Genomic DNA, 23775 nt, shown 5'->3' on the forward strand with positions numbered 1-23775 from the left:
GGGCGCCACGTGTTACGAGGAGACAATTGATCCTTATTTCATTCTATAATGTGCACCTTCATAAGTTATACGTGGACGCCACCTAAGCCAGTTGTAGACATCATGTGGGTTGAATTTTGACTTTGGCTAGGGTATTCTAAGACCTTAATCTTCATCGTGGGTATGTAAGACTTTCTTGGATTTGGGCCTTCTCGAATTTGGTTCAAATTGGCTTTTTGTATCCAATTTATTTCTCGATGGTACTTTCTGTCGGATTTTCTAGGGTTCTATCAAGACTAAACTTTTGGAGGGGAGGGGAGGGGAGGGACGGGGGGTGGGGGGGGGTGGGCACTCTAGGCTCTTACTCGAACTGGGTATCTTGGAGCTTGCATTACTTTGGACTCTTAGGATCTCTTTCTTCCTTTTGTGCTGCTTAAATTTATTTGGGCCAATCAATTTTTATAGGCATTATTTACAGTATATAGCTTTTCTTTTACAGCGATTTATACTTCATCAAATTAAGCATTATGCCCGTTTAAATAATTTATAATTCCTTCATTAACGTTTAAAATGAAATTAATTTTGGAATTTAACTATAGTCTGTGTTGGCAATATAAGATTATGCTCCAATTATTATGATCAGTTTATTTAAAATAATTTTTTAATAATCAATTATCTCATAATCAAGTATACAAGTATAGGGATAAATTGGCCTATGATTAAATTAAACAAAATTGAGATTATTCCACTGATTAAAAGGGAAATAAAAATGTATACTAAGATAGAGTCCCAAGTCCAAAAACACCCAAAACAGTCCGGCCCAAATGCTCCAAGTACTTTTTACAATATTTCTAGAGAGAGAAAAATTAATAAATTACAAACCCCTTTTAGAGAGAGAAAGTTTGGGGGACCAACCAACGAAGCACGGAGGAAGGGACGTGCCTGATACCGTTGGTCTACGGTGGTCGTCAACACTTTAGCGTCTGCTTTTCATCATTCCATGTCCCATCACTAGCACTACTTTACTATAAAATCTACTGCTCTACCCCTAATTTGGAATATGCTTACACAGTTCCGTGTTTTTGGAGTGAAGGAGAAGATTTGTATATTGAAGGGTTGCCAAGGAAGACGTAGAGATCGTCCAGAATTCCAGCATCACACAAAACCCTGTACTGTTTCCATGGCTGGGAATGCACCTGCATCAGTTGCGGCGTTGAAATGCAGTGCCGGAGTAAAAGAGGAACTAGAGACCCAGGAATCTATATTTGATCCTCACGGTGTAGACCCGAATTTAGTACGAAAAATGGAGTACGATGCTTTGGTTTGGAGTTCTCTTCATGGGCTTGTTGTTGGTGATAGGGCTTCTCAGGTTGGTACTGATTGCAGATTCAACAATTTGATTGTTCCTTTTCCTTTTTTACTTGGTCTTGATTATATATTTTGTTGATTGGGATGGAAAGACGTGTGCTACTCTTTTTTTGATTTTATACGTTGTCTCAGTCAAAACTATTTTGAGTTAAGAAGGGTTGTTTTTGTTGTCTTTTGGATTATTTATTTCATATGTTTTAGGTGAATGTCCGGAGCACCCCACCTCCAAAGAATTACTGAAAGTGAAAAATAAACTCGGACCAAAACTTATGGCAAAATTGGTGAGTCTGGGGCTAGGTGTGATCATGTTTCTTTAATTTATGAAATTTAATGATGGGATACTTTATGTTTGATTTGATATGAAGGTAATAACTTTAGTAGAAATCTTTTGTTGTGAAGTACATGTTACACGTACTTTTATTGGTTTTTGTTTCTGAATTTTTTGAATATGCAGATGTCAGGAAGGCTACCCGGTGTGGGCCTGGTTCATGCGCCTATCTCCTTGTTGCCTATGTTGTTTCCTGAAAGTCATTGGAAACAAGCTTGCGAAGTAGCTCCAATATTCAATGAGCTAGTTGACCGTGTGAGTTTGGATGCGAAATTCTTGCAGGAAGCACTCTCCAGGTTAAACAACTTGAAATTACGAAGCATATATGTTTCATGCAAACAACCATCTAACTTTCACCAATCTCAAATAACTTATATCGTAGGAATTGGTGCCATGAGTTGAACTATGATAAGAAAGTTTGCATAACTGAGATATTATCGACATGGATGGGATCCCGGGCGTTCTATTCTTATGTCTAATATTGACTTAAAAATTTGTCCTCTCTTACATTTTAAGTGACAGATAATGCTAAATGTGCTGATCTCTGTATGTTTATATTTTTATATTTAAATAGCTTTTTTGCGATGTATTCATTCTAATCCATATTTTCTTTTGCAGAACCAAAAAAGTAGACGTTTTTACATCTAGACTTCTAGATATTCATGCCAAAATGATAGATATTGACAAGAAAGAGGTATTTCTTTTGCATGTCTTCTCTTGGTTTTACATAACTTATTACGATCAGATCTCTATTTTGTCCATTTTCTAACTGTAACTTGGGGTACCTATCCTATTCAACTAATTAGAAACTAATCTTCTTTTGTTATGTCAAAATGTTGCATTTAACAAGCAGAAGGTATTTTGATTCCTAGAATGTTGTAACTCATTATTCACTTCCTACCTTAGGTCAGTGTTGAATCAAACTTTGCTAAACCAAACTCACATTTTCCAATCGATTAATTATTCAGGTTTGTTTGATTATTTTTTTATTGTTGTTTTATCTGGTCAATGGTGAGTAATTTGTAATATTTTATAGTTTTGATGTCTTGCATTGATGTAGGATGGTAATGCTAGTTACAAGATATATTTATTGATTTTTAAAATTTTGTGGATCAATATTGTTGTAGTATAGTGGCAAATATTATTGTGATATTAAATTAAAAAAAACTAATGTAGAAGTAGTATGATCATCGACTTGAATTCCATGACCTATCTTAGTCCATTTATATGATATGATGTCTATTGTTCTTTGTTATTTTGGATCTTTTTGTCTCTTTTAAATTCGTTTCACTCTCTTCTTCTTGTCTAACGTATGCTTTCAGCTTGTGGTCTTAGGTCAATAAACTGGGAAGCCCGTTTAATATGCAAACTACAATATGATAATGAGTGTATATAATGTGGATAGTACATAACGAATATAAGTTTTCAACAAATCAAGCATATTCATAGTAGTCAAAGGCGCACAATGGGGCACGCCATGGCGCTAAAGACGCGGTCCCTTCGCCATTTAGGGTTGGCGAGGGGCTTCGCCTGGTGCCGCCTTGGAAGAGTGAAACGAATTTAAAAGAGACAAAAAGATCCAAAATAACTGTTTTCTCTGTCATTGACTTTGTTTTCTTTCTTCTCTTTTTCTTTCTCAAAAGTTTAATGCTTTAATTTCTGAAACCTGAAAAATAATATAGTATTTTTTTTTAATTTCTGAAAAGTATTTTCTAAAAAATAATAGATGTATTTTCAAGCTGCATATAATATTTTTATTTAATATGTGAATATTTTTTATTATCGTATAATATGGTGCAATTTGTTTCTTTAAGGCTTTAACATTAGTTTTTTTAATTATATGAATCTTTTGTTGTTTAATCTTTATATTTAACTTTTTTGACATTATTCTCATTGAAAAATACAAATTAGATAAATATATAAATTATTTTGGTGCGTTAGAGCCGTCCTTCAAAAGGCGCACCATGGCTCCAGGAGTCCTTTGCGCCATGGTATGCCATGTGCCATTGACTTACAGACTTGTTCTCTCAATAAATTTCCCTAGATTACTTAGCATTCTCATCTCTCCGATGGATTTGCTTACTATATGATTCAAGTGTTCGTCCGTGAAGACGCCGTAGAAAAGGTAGGAAGGGTTGATCGAAGAAGAGAAAGCTGACACGTAGGAAATTAGGAAACTTGACAAGAGAGTTTCGCGAGGAAATTTGATCATAGTTTAGTTATGTTGCAACTGAGGTCTTACCTTTATTTATATCATCAAGGGCATTCGAGAAAAAAACCACAATGGTTCAGAAATTCTTCAAATATATTATAGACTATTGTATAGATATTTACAGAGGCATTCACATGGAGATTCCCTACTTATCTATGTGTTTCAAAGCATCTCTTTAATTCTACACTTATGTAGAATGCTCAAGGACTTTGTAAAAGATTTTTACATATCGAGAATATTCTGGTCCGAGTTCTTTACTTATATGGGTGTTCTAGAACTTTCTACAAGTCAAAAGATTATTGTGGATCATGCTAAAAACATTTGCTACAAAATAATGAAGATGCATCCTTTAAACCTATGAGCTTTAAGTTAAGAAATAAAGTGCAACCAAACAAAACAATGCAGGGGCTTAGTCATGGACTGCGATAGTGTGCTTGGGCACATGTTTGAAATGTTTAATAATTTTATGTCAAATAACATGTGGAAAGAACCTAAGAGTAGTTACATTGATATATAACAACAGTTTTTGGAAATCTTACATGTTAAAATACCAACTCTGGGAAATATATTTGATTGATTGAAGAATTCAACTTCAAAAGTTTGAAATAATCAATAAAAAAATTCATTGCATGAATTTAGATGGTTTAAGTTATTAAGGATACAAATTTCATCAATTTTACATCATCATGATGGAAAAGAGATTCTCTTGTAATTGGAGTCATTATTCTGTATATTCCATTATGACCACATGTTTTCCAAAAAAAATCTGAAACGGTACTTGTTTCTCTTCTGGCCTGTTAAATTTTCATCTTCAGTTAGATTGTATTAGCGCTGACTCAACATTCATGCGAAAACTTAGTTCTTGTATCACAATTCTGAAGCTTCTAGTTTATTAATGCCTCTAATTAACTGGAAACATGATCCCATCCAACTTTTAAAGGGAAGTATATTTTGTTTGTTTTGGGTTGGAAATGATAATGATATTTTACATATTTGTGATCTAGGAAATACGCTTAGGATTACATCGCTCGGACTATATGCTGGATGAACAAACTAATTTGCTTCTCCAAATAGAGTTGAATACAATTTCATCATCATTTCCTGGCCTGAGCTGCCTTGTTAGTGAGCTTCACAGGTTATCTTAGAGTAAATTTTTGGGTCCTCGAGGCATTCAGTATATTTATGAGTTGATTTTCTGAATTCTATTAATTATATGATTGTATATTGCCTTTGTTGTTTTCTCCACATTCTTTAGCTTTTACCATCACTTGAGTTTATATGCTGATTTTCAATTACTACTAATGTTCATACTAACGATTATTGCATTCAAATCTGATGCTTTCTAGTTAGTCAAACTTAAGGCTGTCAGGAGTCATGCTCATACTAGAACCCATATGCATATGTGACAGAGGGCAGAATTGATTCTACACTGAAGTCCTAGTGTATTTGTCAAGATTGTTTTTCTTAAGGTTAAATGTGATATAAAAATGTTTTAGTAATGTATTACAAATTGGATTTAACTTCTTAAATATCTTTCTAGAAACATTCTTGCAGAAATAGTTTGTGTTTGACATGCAAGATCAATTATGGGTAGGAAGAGGAAAGGGATGAGTGAATGTCTAGAATGAGATAAGAATGGGATGTCTCATGTCTGTTATCAGAAGAAAGTTAAAATGACATCTCACTGTAACTTGTAGCACTAAATAGTTCTTCATGTTTTGTACCTTTAGTGCAAGAATATAACTCTATAATCTGGCTATTGATTAAGTGTCGGTTTTAGAAGAGTTTCCTTCCACCATGTAAAGACATCATGCTTCTGGTTTGCCATAAAGTGATATTCTTACAGTTAACATTATATCAAATAAGTTGAAACAAAATGCAAGAAATGTAGAGATATACTAATGTTACCATTTTAACGTTCCAGCCTCCCGCACCTAAAGATGTTTGCTAGAAGATTGATATCTTTTATATTGATATAGTTTTTTTATATCTTTTATATTGATATAGTTTTTGTATTGTTATGGTCTTTGTGTTCGGTAGGTATATCGTCGTATATTTTCCTGATTTGTACTCAACTCATCATCCTCGTTTTTGTATATTTGAGATTAGAATGCTTCAATTTTACGGTGTTGATTTTTCAGGAGCTTGCTTCATCAGTTCAAGCAACACCTTGGTTTAGATCCAGAGAGGATTCCAGAAAACAATGCTGTTGGTCATTTTGCTGAAGCACTGTATAAAGCCTGGGCTGAATATAATAACCCCAGGTTGGTTTGCTTAAATTGTTCTATTTTCGAGATTTGCTATTTTTATAGGTCAGTGAGGTAGTAACCAACTTGATCATGCTATGCAGGAGTGTGGTTATGATCGTGGTTCAAACTGAAGAACGTAACATGTATGATCAACATTGGCTTTTTACAGTATTGAAAGAAAGATATCCCTCTCCATCCTGTTAACTGTTATTTAAAATGTGGAACATACGACATTTGATGCTGTTGTTCATAACTACTAATTAGTACTCAATGTGCTATAACCATTTATATTGAGCATTTCTTTTGCTGAAGATACTTCCTTAGCTAAAATATACATATCAAGTTAGAAGTATTAGGAAGACCCTGGCAGAGATTGATGCACAAGGGGAGCTTCTGCCTGATGGGACACTTGTTGTGTAAGTATATAATGAAGCGGTAATGAACTCTGGTTCCCTAAATCGCTTACTAGCTTCTACTCTTTGTGTTTTAATCTATAGAGTCTTTACCAATGTAGGGACGGTGAAGCGGTTGCTGTGGTTTACTTTAGAGCTGGCTATGCACCAACTGATTATCCTTCAGAATCAGTAACTAAATTCTTATTTCATGAAGTGTTTTTCCTACAGGATCAGTGGCTACATTTTAAACAACTTATGCTTCTCATTTTGTAGCTTTAAGAAGCATTTATGAACTTCGTGTTATGCTCTCTCCCCCCCCCCCCTCTCCTGGCTATCAGCTAATAATTTGTCTTGTACCTTGAGAATATAGATTCTGTAAAGGAGCTAATTACTCACGTATAGCTTGAAGTGGAAAAGCACACATTCCCCCACCTGCCTACAGAAAACCACTCCATCTATTGCGTTTCATTGGAAAACCAGCTCCCTGTTGTGCACCACTTAGGAGCTTGTGTCACCCTATATTTGGATTTTTTCCCCACTCCTCTTTATCCAAAAAGAACTTCCTTTCTCCTTCCAAACATCACTAGGATGGGAGAGTGATTAATTCTTTAGGTGGGAAGAGAGTTGACTAGGTGAAAGTTTTTAAGTGCCTTCCTCTTAATTCTTGGAGTATGTCTCAAGATTATCTCAACTCCAAGAGTCAATTAACTGCTGGTGCATCTTTACTCTGGTTCTTTCATCCGTCAAGCGATGATCAAGATTTATTTTCACCATAAGGAGAAGACCGAGAAGAAAGATGAAGAGTTTGACTTGAGAAGTGTGAGGTATGGGAGAAACAGTCTTTTGGAAATTACCAGGTCGGATATGGTAATTTAGAGGAGATGCCTAAGGCAAGTAGGTGCCTGAAGGTCTAGAAAAAATGAGCAAAGTGGCTTTGGTTTTGGGTTTTAGAAGTAAACCCCAAAATTATTGTACTAGTATTGAATTATCTCGAAGTAGTTGAACATCTAGCCATTTTCACTGGCAGGAAAACGAATGGTGCCTTTTTTTTAAGTCTATTTGAAAAATTAATCTTCATCATCATGCTTCCACTTGGATCAGCTAGTCATCTTTATTTTCTTGAAGGAATGGAGTGCTAGGCTACTCATTGAGCAATCATGTGCAATCAAATGCCCTTCAATTGCATATCATTTAGCTGGCACCAAGAAGATTCAACAAGAGCTGGCGAAACCCAATCAACTTGAAAGGTAAATATTTGTAACTCTTACATCAAACTAGAAACTATAGTTTGCAACAATATATGAATGATAACAAAATGATGAGAATGATATACTGCAAATTAATGATGGGACAATATATTGATCTTTGACAGGCTAATTTCTTTTTCTTTAGTTAAGTAATCATTGATTTGCTGATCATTTCTTTTATTTTTCTTGGTTTCATGAACAGGTTTCTTGAAAGCAAAGATGACATTGCTAAAGTACGGAAATGCTTTGCTGGGTTGTGGAGTTTGGACGACTCGAGCATTGTGAAGGATGCAATCCAGAGGCCCGGATTGTATGTCATGAAGCCACAAAGAGAAGGAGGAGGTCTGATGTCTGAATTGCTAGTAGATGGCTGCCAATGCTCCTCCTTTAGTAATTGACAGTGTGAATTTTCCACTCAGGGAACAATATTTATGGCGATGATGTGAGGCTTGCCTTGCAACGATTGGAGAAGGAAGGCATGGAGGAAGATGCAGCCTACATTCTTATGCAGAGAATTTTTCCAACCATTTCACCTGCAATTCTGATACGAGAAGGAGTTTCTCATAAAGATCACGTTATTTCAGAACTTGGCGTTTATGCCGCATATTTAAGGTAAACCATTATGGCAGTGATTTTGCACGTATGTAGACACATCTATGCACACACACACACACACATATATTTATGTTTGTATGTCTGTGTGTATGCCCACACACAAAGAAGGATGCAAACATATCATGGAAAAGGTTGCGAGATTGGTTCCTTAAATCGTTTCTCAATTTTCTGCAAAAATGTAGGATTGTGAATGATAATGCAAACTAATAAATGAAATGTAAATAAGGCACAGATTGGGATTATCCCAAAAGAGAAATTATACTGTGTACAACTTTACAAAATGCCTCTAAGACGTATATTTCTTTCTGGTGAATATTCCCATGTTCTTGGGATTTTACATTACTCATGAAATGGGCTTATTGATTGATGAATTTACCAGTCCTCTGACCTCAAATTCTGGTTAACAGGTTTATGAGATTTCTTCCTTTAATGTTTGGATTTTTTAAATGTTATTTTCAAACTCACAAAAGTTCTGTGCTATTTGGATTGGAAAATGTTATTTTTATGTCAAACAGTAGATTTTCTTTTACTATTTTGATTTCAGATCATATTTTTGAATCCATCATGTTGATGTGGCTTCTGTAATAATGCATTTTACTTCTGACGTACTGGCATCCTTATGCTTTTTTATAAGTGAAAAAGACGTAGAACGAAGAATTTGTTAAGGAATTGAACTGAAGATGCCAAAAATGTAATCTTCATTGTCATCCCTGAGATACATTGAGGATGTCAATTGTTTGTTTTCGCTATTGCAGCTTGTGGAGGAGTTTTGTTTTATTCCAATCTTGTGGAAAGGTCTTGTTCCTAAAAGAAATTGTTCATGTAGTTTGATCATGTTTTACTGAGACGATAGGAAGTTTACAAAAAGTTATTATATGTTTAACTAAGTTATAGTGAAAGTTAGGAGTATGTGAACACAAAAGTACAAAGTAGAAAAAATTGAAGTTGGAGTTCGGATAAGGTTTATCAATAAGTTGCTAATGTGCCCAACATTACGATAAATTTAATGCACTCTGCAGGAACAAAGCAAATGTGATCATTAATGGTCAGTCTGGTTACTTAATGCGGACGAAGGTCTCTTCCTCAAACGAGGGTGGGGTTGCAGCAGGATTTGCTGTTCTGGATAGCATATATCTGGTATGACTGCTATACTTTGGCGTGTTGAATTGGCGATCCTTTCAACCTGTTCAATACAGAGGAACAAATATGTAAAAGATTTTGGCATTACTTGGCATCGAAGAACAAGGGAAACGGGAACACTAACTAGAAGGGGGAAACTATACATCTGTACATCATTTCTTCCAACGTTCTTGACTGTGTTTGGAAGTCCACTTCGATACATTGTTTTGCATTGTGTGCTTCATCTATCTGTCCCCATCTCCCTCTCTCCCGTCCCAGAAGACATTTTATATGAGATCCATTTGTCTATGTTTATGAGGCTGTTTTCTTCTACAGCGTTGTCCCTTTTACTACTTACTATTGTCACATTTTCTTGAACGAAATTGTGGGTGGTTAAACCTCTGCATATCACATACACGATTAGGAAAATCGGCTAAAATTTGATTTTGTGATCTCTTTGCTCTTTGTGTCAATAGTTTAATTTAAGTGTTTATTAGCTTTTTGTTGAAAATAAATTAAATAAAATGTTGGTAGTTTACATCTTTAAGCTGATTTATGCTAAAAGATACATGTTCCTCCCGTATGTTTATACGTATTTTTACATAGAAAAATTCTATATTTTTAATTAGAGTATATTATAGGTACCTCCCCTAAAATTTTAAATACTTGATTGATTTTAACGATTGTTTAGTAATTAGTCTAATTTGTTAATTTTTGTTACGTTTTAATTTATTTTTTGTGGTAAAGTAATCAAAATGCCCTTTTGGGTTATAAGTTTAATTTTACTTATTTTCTTAAAACTTTTAGAAATTTTTTTATGAATAAAGTGAACAATCTTTAGAAAACTTTTATCCCTCTCGTCTTTTTTTTTTTTTTAATTCTTTTCAAAAATATTACATCAAGAGCAAATTGATAATTCAAGATTTTTATATAAAAATTACATAATATCATCAAATAGTAAGGGGTTTAATAATTTTCAAACAATAATAAAATATTTATAATTATATGAAAATTCAGAAAAGTTTGTTGTAATTTACTCTTTTGATTGTGTAAACTTCAACCAACTAATATGATTGTTCATTGAAGCAAAACAAGTAAATTTGCGTTACTATCAAAAGAAATAATTTCGTTCTAATGCGTAGCAATTTAGTTCATATTTACTTATAGTATGGCAAAAAATATCCAATAACGTAGAATAAAATATAAAAATTCTTAATATTAAAATTGAAAACTGTAAATTTTAATAGTGTTAAATAATTTAAAATATTTGAATTCAATGTCCATTTTGCATTTGCGCATCTGAAGAATAAATTAAAAAAATGGTAAATCTAGATGGAAATTATTATAATAACAGTAAAATTGTCTAAATAAATTTGAATTTATTTTTATAAAATAAAAAAGTCAAAACAATCATAAGCACCCCTATGTTTGGTTTCATATTTTGCCATTTTTTGAGAATAAAATGCACTCAATGTTTGTTTTTGTGTTTTTTACATCTTATCTGTGTGTTTTTTTATTTTTTAATTTTTTATATATATAATATATATATACATTTACATATATAATATAAAATAGACATGATTTGACAGTGAACATTAATTTTTATTTCCCAAAAATACAACATTAAACATATAATATTTATATAAATATATATTTTTATATATAAAATATATATAATTTGACAATAAATAGTGATTTTGTCAACCCAATTCCAACATCAAACCTACCCCATTTATTTTAAAATATTTTTAATTACCTTAAAACACAAATTCAAATATATCATCTATCTCTAACGCATACTTATTTATCTTTATTTTTCTTTCTCTATTTCAAAAATACAAATCAAAATGCTCAAAACACAAATTCAAACTTTATGTATGTTTTTGACAATTTTAAAAGTAGAAGTACTCCCAAACATCTTAAGACTTAAAATAATTTATTTAGAGTCAGAAGTTGATTAATATTATTTTCTTGTTATTATAACGATATTTCTCAAAATTTGATATAATTATAAATATAATTTTGTCATTAAAAAATTATCGATATCCCAAGGCTTAAAAATATTTACTTGGCCCTTGCTATTTCTTTTTAAATTAAAAAATTTGTTAAAAAAATTGACAAGGTGAAATGCCCTTCTTGTCCTTTTAGGACATAATTTTTAAATATTTAAAAAATAAGTAAAAATATAATTCATAATCTGCATACAAAGATATTTTGACCAATTTACTATAAAAAATGAATGAAATTTTAATAGAGACTAACTGAGTTGGCTAGTTGTTGATTAACCTTTAAAATCAAGAAATATTGATAATTTTTTAAATTATAATGGCTGTTATTATTATATTAAATTTAAAAAAAATTATCCAAATTTATTTATTTGTTGTTTTTTTTAATATTCCAATCACAAAAAAGGAGTTTCTTTATTGGCCCAGACTGAGGTACGTGAACTGCACATCCCACCCAAATCTCAACTCAATTATTTAACCTATATTGATTTCATTTCACTCAATTCCAATTGCAATTCTCTCTCTCTCTCTCTCTCTAAGAATTTTCCCCTCTCTCTCTCTATCTCTCCAATTATCTCGTAAGCAAATTTTCGCAACCCTAGTTAGATTTATAGGGGGCCTAAAGACTGCGGAGGAAGAAGAAGGGAGTTCATTTTGGTGTGAAGCGAAGATGAAGAGAGTGTTCGGAGCGAAGAAAGACAAGGAGCCACCTCCCTCCATTGAAGATGCCTCCAGTCGGGTATGTAGTTTGATCGGTTTGATTTTAGTTTTATGTAATTGTTAATTTGACTGCATGACCATCTGAATTGACGACGATGTTGACAATTTTACTTCACAGAACTGTCCTGTGATTATTTTTCATGATTGAGTATGCAAGTAATCACATTGGGGAAAATTGCACTTTTAGTTGTGTTTTAACTTTTGGTCCTACGGATTAGAGGCTTAGCACATTTAGTCTCATATTATAAATATTGTAGCATTTTTTATCCCATAGGATAAAATTATAGTACAAAAACTGTAGCACATTTGGTCCTATAGGATATAATCTTAATATTGGACCAAATGGCCGGTAATTTTTATTCTATGGGACCAAAATACTACAATATTTATCCTATGGGACAAAATATGTTAAGACGGTAAATTGTGGGACCAAAAGTGCAACTCATCTTATCGCGTGGGACTAAAAGTGCAATTTCCCCTCCTGAGGAGGACCGAAATTGTGGTTCTTAGCTTCTCCATGGCTTTTAAGATGTATTTTGTGGTTATGGCTGGAACTTGGAAGATACTAGGGTGTAAGGGTTATTTAGGTGTCATTGTTGTCATGCATTTATGTTATGGAAGGTATAATTCTGCCTAGGGCGTGGCAGCTGTTGATTTTGATTGATGAACTACTTCCTCAAATTTTGTCTTTCTCAGATCACTAAACGAGGCGACAATGTCGAGGAGAAGATAAAGAAACTTGATGCTGAACTAGCGAGATATAAAGAGCAGATCAAAAAGACCCGGCCAGGTCCTGCACAAGAAGCCGTCAAAGCAAGAGCCATGAGAGTTCTTAAGCAAAAAAGGATGTAAGCTACCCCCTTGGCCATATCTTATTAGCTATAGTTGCTAGTGTTGATAAATTCATGATCTACTGCTCTATCTAGGCCCATGAGTAAATGTTGCAATTCATTTGCATGTGCAAATAACATGGACGTATCTCCAACTTATTTGACAGGTATGAAGGCCAACGGGATATGCTGTACAACCAGACATTTAACCTAGATCAAGTGGCATTTGCTGCTGAGGGAATAAAAGACGCCCAACAAACAGTATGTTTTTAGAGAGCAACTGTTTGTTTCTGCTCCCAATTGACACAACTTCTTATGCCTCATTTAGTTAACATATCAAGTGGTTTTCCCTGCAATAATGGTAAAGAGTTATAGGTTAAGTTTTCTGTTCTGGTTTGAGGTTTTCAAATGAAGTAGAACATCTTAAAGATGGAAAGTGAATTGTTATGTGTTGATATATCCATGTTTTTGTATGAAAATTAGTTGCATCATTATGAACTTGCTAAAAGTAACAAGTTAATAATTTGATGACTGGTGCATTGGCTTATAACTTGTCTAGTTGTAATCTGAAGCATATTACTTTCTTGTGATGAAGTCATAACTTGTACTGGTCCCTTTGAATATAATGATAATTAAGTTTAATGATTACTTGTAGTAGTAAAATTGTATTGGAGATATTTTCATCATATATCTGTATTCTGGGATTACCAAATTCACAGTAAAAGTGTTTCCCTTGGTAGCGCCCCTTGGGCCAAAGTTCAAGAGTTGTGACGCGGAGCTTATTCGGTAACGTGCTTGGAACCTGCTGCCTACCTCCTTAGAGGTAGGAGGACCACCTATTTGTCACAAAAACGGAAAATCCTTGTTTTTGTGATTTTGTATGGTTGTTACAATAGTCTGATCTTTGACTTACCCCTTTCTGTGCCCATTTTACCATTTGATATTGATGATTGATTGGCTGTTTTAGAAACTTAGGTGCCTTTTATATATAGGTGAGTTCATCCATAATCAATTCTGCCACATTTTTTTCAGATGTCAGCCTTGAAGTCTGCAAACAATGAACTTAAAGGAATGATGAAGACTGTGAAAATTCAAGACATAGATGTTTGTACCTTGCTCCTGGCAGCTTTCTCTTCTAAGATATCTTTTGTTGGATACTTCTCTTATATGCTAGGTGGATCTTATGTCAATAGAATTTACAAGATGAGATGCTGGACCTCATGGATGTGAGCAATGAAATCCAAGAGTCCCTTGGTAGAAGTTATAATGTACCTGATGACATTGATGAGGATGAACTCTTGGGTGGTAAGATCCATACAAACTCCAATACTCAACAAAATCATTAGGCACTAGATGTTATTAGGAATCAGTATTGATACTTGATACTGCTTCCTTTTCATGGGAGGTAATTGTCGTAAGTGAGGATTATGGATTTCTCGTACAAACTATTCTTACTTCTTCCTTGATAAGTGGATAAAAAATTATGTCACCAGCTTTTTACTGTCTTTCACTGTTTAGTCTTTTGAGGTCTTGCACCACTTTAGTAGTTCAATAAACTTTTCTTGTTGTACTTTCTGGTTCTGCAATACAGAGCTTGATGCGCTGGAAGCAGACATGGGGTTTGAGACGGAAGGTGATGGAGTACCTGCTTATCTTCAACCTGATAAGGAACCTGACGTGGAAGCAGAACTCAACTTGCCATCAGCACCCGCTGGCAGAGCGAATGTACAGGTAACTTCCTTTAACCAGAGGAATTATGGTTTTTCATCTTATACTGTTTGAGGTTATCGCATTTTCATATATTTGAGAAGCTCCTTAATATTGGGCAAAATTATTTAAATAATGTAAAAATAAAAAACTTAAGAAAATGGGTGAATCTCAAATTGCTAAAGATTCACGATGATTTAACTGCTCAAATCTTTAACAATTTGAGATTCACGATCATCGTCACACGTGTTTTGAAGTAAATATTCATGTAACACCGTCAATTTTATTCTGGACCTTCTACAAGCATTTTCATCTGACATAAATCCCTACCATTGATGGCAATAATTTTGCCACTGCTAAGTACTATACCTTGTATCTACTTCGATAATAAGATTACCTTATATTAGGAGGGCCCAAATGATAGCGATGTCTGTAGTGTTACAGTTGTCTCGCGAACCGAGAAATAAAAAGTCTGCGTCTCGAGACGCCATCTCTCGACTAATGCAGTTATAAGGTGTGTGTTAGTCTCTATATGACCACACTATAAAATACCCAAAAACCCCATATTCTGGAGCACTTGCAAAACATGAATGTCACGTGGGACTAGTTGAAGGACGTGGAAAAAAGATATATCACCGCGTCATACGTATAAAGTTGTATCCAAACACATCTTTAGACCGATGATTTAACTGTCCGTACAACACATTTGTATCAATGGTACCAAAATTTAGCCATAATCACTCAAAAAATAAATGTTGAAAGCTCAAAAAAAATTCCCTCTTCTGTACTCATTTTCAATCAACTCTCGGTTGCAATGTGAGAGTTGAGTGAATTGCATCTCATTCTTAAATAAGGGTGAGCTGCAAAAGCAGCCTGCAAAGTGATTGCTATTTTTTTTAACTTTAATGGTAGAATCACGAGATCGCGGTTCTTATGATTTTTTTCCTCAATAAAATGGTCACCGCGATTTTCAAAACGCGGTGATACTATGTTAAAAAAATTTAAAAAAAAAATTTAGCGGCACCGCGTTTACAAAATGCGGTGCCGCTTAAGATTTTAACCTTTTCAATTTTACGCCAATTTCGTAAATTTTTTTTTAACATTTTTGAAATAATTTTACCTTAATATTGCTGGAAGAAAATTGGGAACTGATAATGCACCCTCACATGGTTAGGTTTCTTATTTGCTTTTGTTTTTGCTTGTGAAGTGAGTGGTGGCAGTTTTTGTAGTATTCACACTTTTATTTAGTGGCAAAGGACAGATCATTGCAGTCCACATGTTTGTTTAATCGTATCCTTCATCAGTGGAAGATTTTATCTACTTTCGCGTAGATTCCTCTAACAATCTACTTTGTCCTAAATTTTATCCTTCACTAAGGTTTACAAAAGTGCATATGTGAGACTAAAGTGGGGCTGAATACAGATATTGCGATTGACTAAGTTTACATTTGGTTTGATGAAATTCGAAGTTGAGCATTCCATATCCCTAGTAACAAGTTTTTTGTGTTTGTTTGAATAATCTTGTATTACAAAGAATATCAAATCCTCTCATTTCATTTTGAACTACTTAATATAGATGGATTTTAAATTCTTTTTCTACGGAGCCATTTCAAATTCATCCATCTAGGTATAGAATAAGAGATTTGGCATTTTGTTAGTTTCCGGATTTTTATGAGTATATTTCATTAGCACAATTCCAGAGTATGCCTCATTTTCACTGCTGCATTACTTATTATGTAGTAATTGATTTTGATATTTTACAGGGTGAGGATGAACTAGGGTTACCGGCTGTCCCTCGAGCTTCACTCCGAGGTTAGACTGGAAGTTCTTGGTGGCCTACTTAGTGGTGTGTGGAGCTGGTGGTGGATGTGTAAAGAAGTTAGGTCCCTTGTTGATTTCACTGTTTAATTTGTTAAGCTTCTCTGCTGGGACTACGAAGAGCACATTCTGCTATTTGTAAAATGTTGAATTAGGCCTGTGAATGGGTGGATTTTGGGAGTGTTTGTAAAAAATTTTACTTTTAAAGAAGTGATTTTTGTAGAAAAAATTGGAAATTGTAGCAAAATTAAAAGTGGGTAGTGTTTGTAAAAAAAGTGAAAAGCGGATAAAAGCTAAATTGAAATTGAATAGTGTTTCGAGAAAAATTACTTCTCAAATAAACTTAATTAATGAATTATTTTATCCTTATGTGTTAAAAAATACTATCTTTTCCTTATTATTTCATTTGTTATTTGTCACTATTAACTATTTTTTTACAAAAAATCATAAATTTTATGCCGATTAGTATTTCATATTTATATTTTAAAAATATTATAAAAATATATCTAATTTAATAATGATCTTACTGAGTAATATAATTATTGATTCATCATATGCAATAATTAAACTTGTATGATTATAAAAAAATAATTAATTTATTAATTAAATAAATAATAATATATTAAAAATATAATAATTAATGATTTAGCACATAAAATATAAAAAAATTAAAATATTAAATATGTGAAAGTTTAAATTTAGTTAGTGTTAAAATTTAAATTATTTGAAAATTTTGATATCAACTTTAAATATATAATTTTAAAAATAAATTAAAAATAGTAAAATTGAATTAAGATTATTATAATAAGGGTAAAGTTGGATTTATTTATAAAAGATCAAAGTAACTAAAAAAATCCCGCAAGGTGCTTCTAGCTTTTGACCTAAAAATATTTTTCTTAGTTGTTTTAGAAGCAGAAAATGGTATCGCAAATATTTTAAAAATGCTTTTTTGGAGCAAGAAGCTGAAAAACACTTTTTTAAAGCGTTCGCAAAAACTTCTATTGTCCTACTCATGGAGTGTTCTTATATAATAAATAAACTTGCACGATCGTCAAAAAATATTTTTTATTAATTAATATTTAATCATAGCAATGTAATTTATATTTTTCTATGAAAATAGGATCAATATTATATAATATAGCAAATAAAATATAAAAACTCTAAAATATTAAATATATGAAAGTGTAAATTTTATTAGTCTTAAATTATTCAAATTATTTGAAAACTCCAACATCAACTTTGGATGTGCAATTTGGAAAACAAATTAAAAAAAGGGTAAATTTGAATTAAGATAATTATAATAAGAATAAAATAGTTCAATTTTTTTTTAATTTATTATTTATGTACAATAAGCCAAAGTAATTAGACACCCCCTCAAGTTGCTTCCAGTTTTTGCGTTAAAAATAAAATTATTTAGCAATTCCATAAGTGGAAGCTGCATCTCAAACACTCTTAAAATATTTTTTTAAAAATCATAAGCTGAAAAATTGTAACATCCATAATTTTTTTTATACATAATTATTATTTATTAACATAAGTAGATGGGATATGTTGTGTGATTTATAGGAGATCAGTTTTGTCAAAATGCTAGATACAGATAAGTGCTTTTATTTATACCCTTTTTTAATTTTTTACAAATTTCATTATTGCCCCTCAAGTTCTATTATTTCCTACTTTTAGGTACTTTCAAGAATTTGTCAGGTTGATGAGGACAAAGAAACCTCGAAAGTAGTTTCTTCAAAATTACAGAATAATCAAAAAGCTGGAAATCACTTCTATAAGAAAAGGAGAGAAAAGGGCACAAAGATAGCAACAACCTACACGGCCCGCCTGTGTTGCTCAATTCCCTTATGCGTTAACAGAGAGAGAAAAAAGATTACTAGTGAATGGATAATTCTAGAAAGGAGTATAAATATAATTTTAAAAAAGAATTGGGGGAAAGTGTTATTTATATTTTCACATAGGGTCCAAGTGTAATTAACTCCAAGATTTTATCATCATCCTACCAAGTTAGTTATACATGTCTAATATTAGAATGCACAAACATCAGCACAAAACCTCTTAAACGATCAAAGCTACAAATCTATGTCGGGACACACTATGGTATTAGAATCCTTGCCACACTATGGTATTAGAATGCAGCAATGGCTGCAATCCTGGCAAAGTAACAGAGAGACAAAGTAGGGGCCAGTCGGTCTACGTGAAAGATCTTCTTTTGTAAGAGAAAGCACATTGTCACAGTGCTAGTAAGACCGGTAATCTACAACAAGCGTCTCGAATTCTACACTTTGATACTGATCTGGTAGTCCATACAAGTCCCTAGCTAAGACCATAAATGTCGTCAAAAGAGTGAAGTTCAAAGTGGAGAGTGATTTCCAGAGCAGCCCTTCACCTTAGAAGATTGGACCAGAAAAGGGGTGTTTTGATGCAGCCAACACATCAGTTTAGACTAAGTTTTCCGATGTCTAACATCTCCCTGATGGTTTCTGGACGGGATAAGTAAGCAGCAGAGCGTGACCCGTGGCGGACCTGGTTGTTAGAGGACAAAGTTAAACCAGTTTTCAACCTCTGCACCTCGTTTTTAAGGGATTGGTACTCACCTGCACAGGATACAAAACTTTCTAGTTACTCAAAATTCCATTTTACCTGAAATTTTTGACAATTAAAGTAATAAAGAATGTGTATATATATATATATATATATGTATTCCATTAGTGCATGCATATATAGTTATAAGAGTATTTATATATATATATATATAGTTATATGTATGCATATACACATCCACATGAGTGCATGTATATATATACACACATAAACACAAAATAGTGGGGGATGTGGGGATTTACAGGTTTCGGAGAATCAACTGTGTGGTGGAGGGGTCAGCTCTGTGAGCACCTGACATGCATTTTCTGAAGGCAGGAGATAAATATGAAAAATAGTAATAATAAGGGACAATCACCTAGATACTGTTAACTATGTTCAAATTGCAACAACGACCCCTATTATTGGGTAATTATACTCGATACCCCCCCTTCCCCTCAATAAAATGAAAAGAAAAAGAAAATATAGAACTTTTTTCCTTGCAAAAAGTAGCTTGAGAAAAGGAAAAGTCCGAGTTGCCCCTATATCAAATTAGCTCAAAAAAAAAAAAAATGACCAAAACAAGAAAATTGTGAGACATTTTTACCCATGGCAAAAATCATGCCTTTTTTCTCCTTCCCACACACATGCATATGTTAGGAACGGACTTCGAGGGGTTGGGTGGGTGGGTGGGTGGATGGGGTTGGGTTTCAGGGTTTTTGGTCAAGGTTGGTTGTGGTGTGGGGAGTGGGGCATCATGTTGGTAATTACATCTAAGCCGATGCACATTCTTTGCACATATGCCCGTGGGAGCGAAATTTGGTCTGAAAAGTTGGTCAAACTAAAGACTATGTCGCGAGCGATGAAGTAGGCAATTGAAGTTGCTGTCATCTTTTCCTACTTGGGAATGTTGGTGACTATAAAGCTGTAATAAAAACTTCATGGACAGGAAGTGCAAATACGATACGGCAAATGCTAAGGTTAGTTTTTGTAGGTAATTATCCCTAATAATTGTCATGACAATACTGATATAAAGGGACAAAGGTGGAGGGATTTATACTCAATAAGATTCTAGAGAATCAGCAGAATGCGGTACTACTAACCATCAAGAATATATTTCTCATGCTGCACTCTTAGCAGCTGCTGCTTCAGTGTGTTATTCTCCACAGATAGAGCAGCATGTTGCTGAAGCATGGATGAGACCCTGACAGCCAACTCTGATCCCACATTCTGTACCATGCAACATTCATGAGTCGGCAGTAATTCATATACCAAAATGGCTATAATTACCCATAAAAACTAAATAATCTTACACAAGCAGCTGATAAGTATGAAAAATATAGTAAGTATTTGTCAAGTGATAAAGAATATCGTGTATGGTACAAGTACTGGTAGCTTTTTCTACAGGAACTTAAACCATGTTAGTATGTGATTATGTGCTCAGCCATAAATATGTAGTAGACAACAAACAGAAATGCCTGGAACTAAGCAATGAGGCATAATAAATCTCTTTGCTTTGATTCAATGAAGTACCTGTAGAATACGAACAGTTTTCTCAAGCTCGGCAATGTATTGGAGCTTCCGAACTCTTGATCTCTGCGCAGGGTGACTGCATTTAATCGATATCATACGATTAGGGAAGTGTAAGAAAGGATACAAGAGACTGCTTTCAAGAATTGTTTTATTCATTACTTTCTTTAGTGCATGTTAAACAGAATCAAACAGTAAAAAATCAATGCTACATCCACTGGAAATAATTCAGATATCCTATATTCAGAAGATTATGAAGCAGTCATGATCGAAGATAACCGAAATTTCCATTTGATAAACAGACATGCAAATTAAGAAGCTGACCGTTTTGCTAGTTTGTTCTCGGTATACATCTCACCACCCAACACACAGGCATTGCCAAATGAAACTGACTGAGGAATTCCAGAAACGGAATTATTTCCTTCTAAATGTTGCAGGGTATTTTGCAGAATATATTCTGGGAATGCTGAAAGAATCTTGTTTTCAGGAAAGAGGCACTTGTCTTTTCGTCGAGGAGAATTTGGACCATACGCACAACTAGCCTCCAATCCATCTGGATCACAAGAATCCTGAGTTTCTGTTTCATTAAGTTGATTTAGACCTGGTAACGGCACAAGACCATCAAAAAAGGTTAAAGAATCACTAGCAGCTCTGCGGTGTAATATTCCAGTGGAATTGGAGTCTGAATCGCTCAATAAGTCATCCAGCCATATTGGCTGCTCCTCTAAGATGGAGCTCTGGGGAATTGATTTGCGGTCTCGATGGTCTCCATCATGCAAGTCAATGTCTTTACACGGAAGCTGGGAAAGAGGGTAATTTGCTGGATGGATTGTGGTTTTCTTTTGTATAGGACAGCGGGGAGGGAGCGGAGCTTGCCTTGACATGCTAAAGGTTTGTTAGCTGCAGAAAACATCAAAATTCCATGTTTCATATCTTAACTTCTTAATTTTGAATTACAATTGCAGAGCAATAAAGCGACAGCGGACAATCCAAAATGACTATAAATTCAAAAGTAACAAAAATTTTAATATTAGATACACTGACATTCTACAGATAACTCTGTTAAGAAACTAAAACTACATTTTTCAAAATTCTCTTTCATCCTGAAATTTTCTTTCTTTAATTACCAAGAAGCAAGTTTTTGCGGGCATGCAAGAAACTGTCAGAACATTTTCGTCATTGATCATCACTCATCCAAGTTGAGGAGACAGCAAAGAGCGAACCATCACATGATAAAATCTAAACCTATCCAACTCAAATATTCACAATCTAGGACTATAACCCAAATCACACTGAAGAACTCGACATTCCTGAAGAGGGAAAAAAGTGGCAAAATATATACCGGGCTCATGTAACAGTAATTCCAAGAGCAGAACAAATCATTTGGAAAACCCAAAATCCTAGATGATATTATCTTCTTTATTACATTAAGGAAAAAAGCAATTGCCAAAATAACATTGACTAAAAGGAAGAAATAGAAATTCAGAGCTTAACGATCTGCATTGCCATCTTTCACTAGATTCAGGAGAAGATAAAAAGTATTGCAAAACGGAGAATCTACGAAACAAATGAAATTACACTATCTCTACCTGCTCCCAGAGAATTTTCCAAAAAACGAAAAAAAGAAAAAACCACAAGAACCCACATTGCATACATAGAAAAAGAAGAGAATGCAATCAAAATTAGCATGAAAAATAAATAAATCAATCAACAGAATCCAGAGACAAACACATAAACAAGGAAACAGAAAAACCAAGAACCTCACTGCACTGTTCCATTCACAGTTTAACGCCAATTTTCTTCCACAGCTCTCAGAACAAGAAAAGAAAACCGAAAAAACGAAAAAGAAATCTTTTGGCAAACCTTGTGTTCTCTGGGCTCAAGGATTTGGCTTCATGAAAAGAGAAATCAGCCAACAAGAATGAATTTTTGAAGTGCAGCAGACTGCAGAGTCGGCCAATCGTACAAGATTACTGAATTCTCACACAAGATATGAAAGATATTACTGCAATCTAGGAATTTTCGTGCTACAAATTCAGTATTGAATCACTCAAACTATAGAAAAATTATCTTGAAAACAAGATTTTAACAGCATTATAGAGAGAAGAGAAGAGAGAAAAGTGGGGTTTATGAGGTGAGAGCGTTTACAGTTGCTCCCAGCTCAGCTTTCTTCCCCCACCTTTGTAGTATATTTTCTTGAATTTGAATCACAATTACATTCAAATTCCCTACTACTGGCCTCGCCACATTTAATGCAGTCGCAATATAGGGAGGGCAGCAAACTCACTCCATACCCAATACTTGAATGACCACATATTTATAATTGTTTTAAATTAGCGTTTATCATTTTATTATTTGTAAAATATTTTGATTTATTGTTTTTTTTATTTTTAAATAGTTTAAATTTAAATTGATTAAGTTAAAAGATATATATGCAGCAACTTCCTATCAACTTTTACAACTTATTAATAAAATTATAAATATTAAATTATTTTCCCAAATACAAACCTCAACATTTTCCTACCTTTTTACCTTTATTTTCAAAGAGTAAATTATATGTATCTTCCCTAAATTTATCATAATTACGAATGAAAAAAATTTACAAATACCATCATGATTTAATGGTCTTTCAATAACTAGCTCAATTCGTTAGTTTTTTTTATAGATTTTTATCTATTTTTTGTGATAAATTAACCAAAATGCAACTACAAATTTCGTTTAACTTATTTTTTAAAAAAATATTAAAAAATTTTGAAAAAATTTTATGAACTAAGTAAATAATTTTTTTTCTAATTATTAAAAAAATTTCATTCACCTCGTCCTATTTTGTTTAATTTTTAAATTTAAAAGAAATAATCAGAGAATAAATTAACAATTCAAGATTTCCATCCAAGTATTGCATAATGTCATAATCACGGGGCTATAGATAATTTTTTAAATTACAAGATGTTATTTATAACTTCATAGGAGCTCGTTTTAATTTATCTTATTTTCAAATACTCTCAACTTTTATTAGTGTTTAACTTACAACTCCAATTTCCTTGAGAGAGTGCTCATTAGGTTAGGTATC

At 33.3% G+C, this 23775-nt stretch overlaps 3 protein-coding genes across 6 annotated transcripts; 2 read left to right on the plus strand and 1 right to left on the minus strand.

Moving 5' to 3' along the window:
- Positions 1 to 801: 801 nt before the first annotated feature.
- Positions 802 to 9845, plus strand: GSH2 (glutathione synthetase 2). Of its 4 annotated transcripts, none has more exons than XM_088882658.1 (13): positions 802 to 940; positions 1073 to 1348; positions 1802 to 1971; positions 2294 to 2369; positions 4892 to 5022; positions 6029 to 6151; positions 6238 to 6318; positions 6472 to 6552; positions 6651 to 6720; positions 7657 to 7778; positions 7981 to 8120; positions 8198 to 8390; positions 9413 to 9845. In XM_088882658.1, exons 2-13 carry the CDS (start codon positions 1160 to 1162, stop codon positions 9534 to 9536), a joined length of 1500 nt encoding a protein of 499 aa, XP_088738784.1. In that variant the 5' UTR covers positions 802 to 940; positions 1073 to 1159; the 3' UTR covers positions 9537 to 9845. The 4 variants fall into 4 exon arrangements, with proteins under 4 accessions (XP_088738784.1, XP_011084243.1, XP_088738783.1 ...); XM_088882657.1 differs by having other exon boundaries at positions 923 to 940; positions 1052 to 1348; XM_088882659.1 differs by lacking the exon at positions 802 to 940 and adding an exon at positions 1549 to 1628 and having other exon boundaries at positions 1210 to 1348.
- Positions 9846 to 12015: 2170 nt separating this feature from the next.
- On the plus strand, positions 12016 to 16855 carry LOC105166554 (vacuolar protein sorting-associated protein 60.2). The gene is made up of 7 exons (XM_011085943.3): positions 12016 to 12257; positions 12935 to 13086; positions 13236 to 13329; positions 14101 to 14172; positions 14262 to 14373; positions 14660 to 14799; positions 16538 to 16855. Exons 1-7 carry the CDS (start codon positions 12189 to 12191, stop codon positions 16589 to 16591), a joined length of 693 nt encoding a protein of 230 aa, XP_011084245.1. The 5' UTR covers positions 12016 to 12188; the 3' UTR covers positions 16592 to 16855.
- Positions 16856 to 18510: 1655 nt separating this feature from the next.
- Positions 18511 to 23004, minus strand: LOC105166555 (basic leucine zipper 2). Its single transcript, XM_011085945.3, has 5 exons — positions 22569 to 23004; positions 21030 to 21605; positions 20709 to 20784; positions 20279 to 20405; positions 18511 to 19192 (listed from the first exon to the last, which is right to left on the minus strand). Exons 2-5 carry the CDS (start codon positions 21587 to 21589, stop codon positions 19032 to 19034), a joined length of 924 nt encoding a protein of 307 aa, XP_011084247.1. The 5' UTR covers positions 21590 to 21605; positions 22569 to 23004; the 3' UTR covers positions 18511 to 19031.
- Positions 23005 to 23775: the final 771 nt, after the last annotated feature.

Source organism: Sesamum indicum, linkage group LG7 (genome assembly GCF_026168435.1).
Source record: "Sesamum indicum cultivar Baizhima isolate 11 linkage group LG7, ASM2616843v1, whole genome shotgun sequence".
NCBI classification, from domain to species: Eukaryota; Viridiplantae; Streptophyta; class Magnoliopsida; order Lamiales; family Pedaliaceae; genus Sesamum; species Sesamum indicum.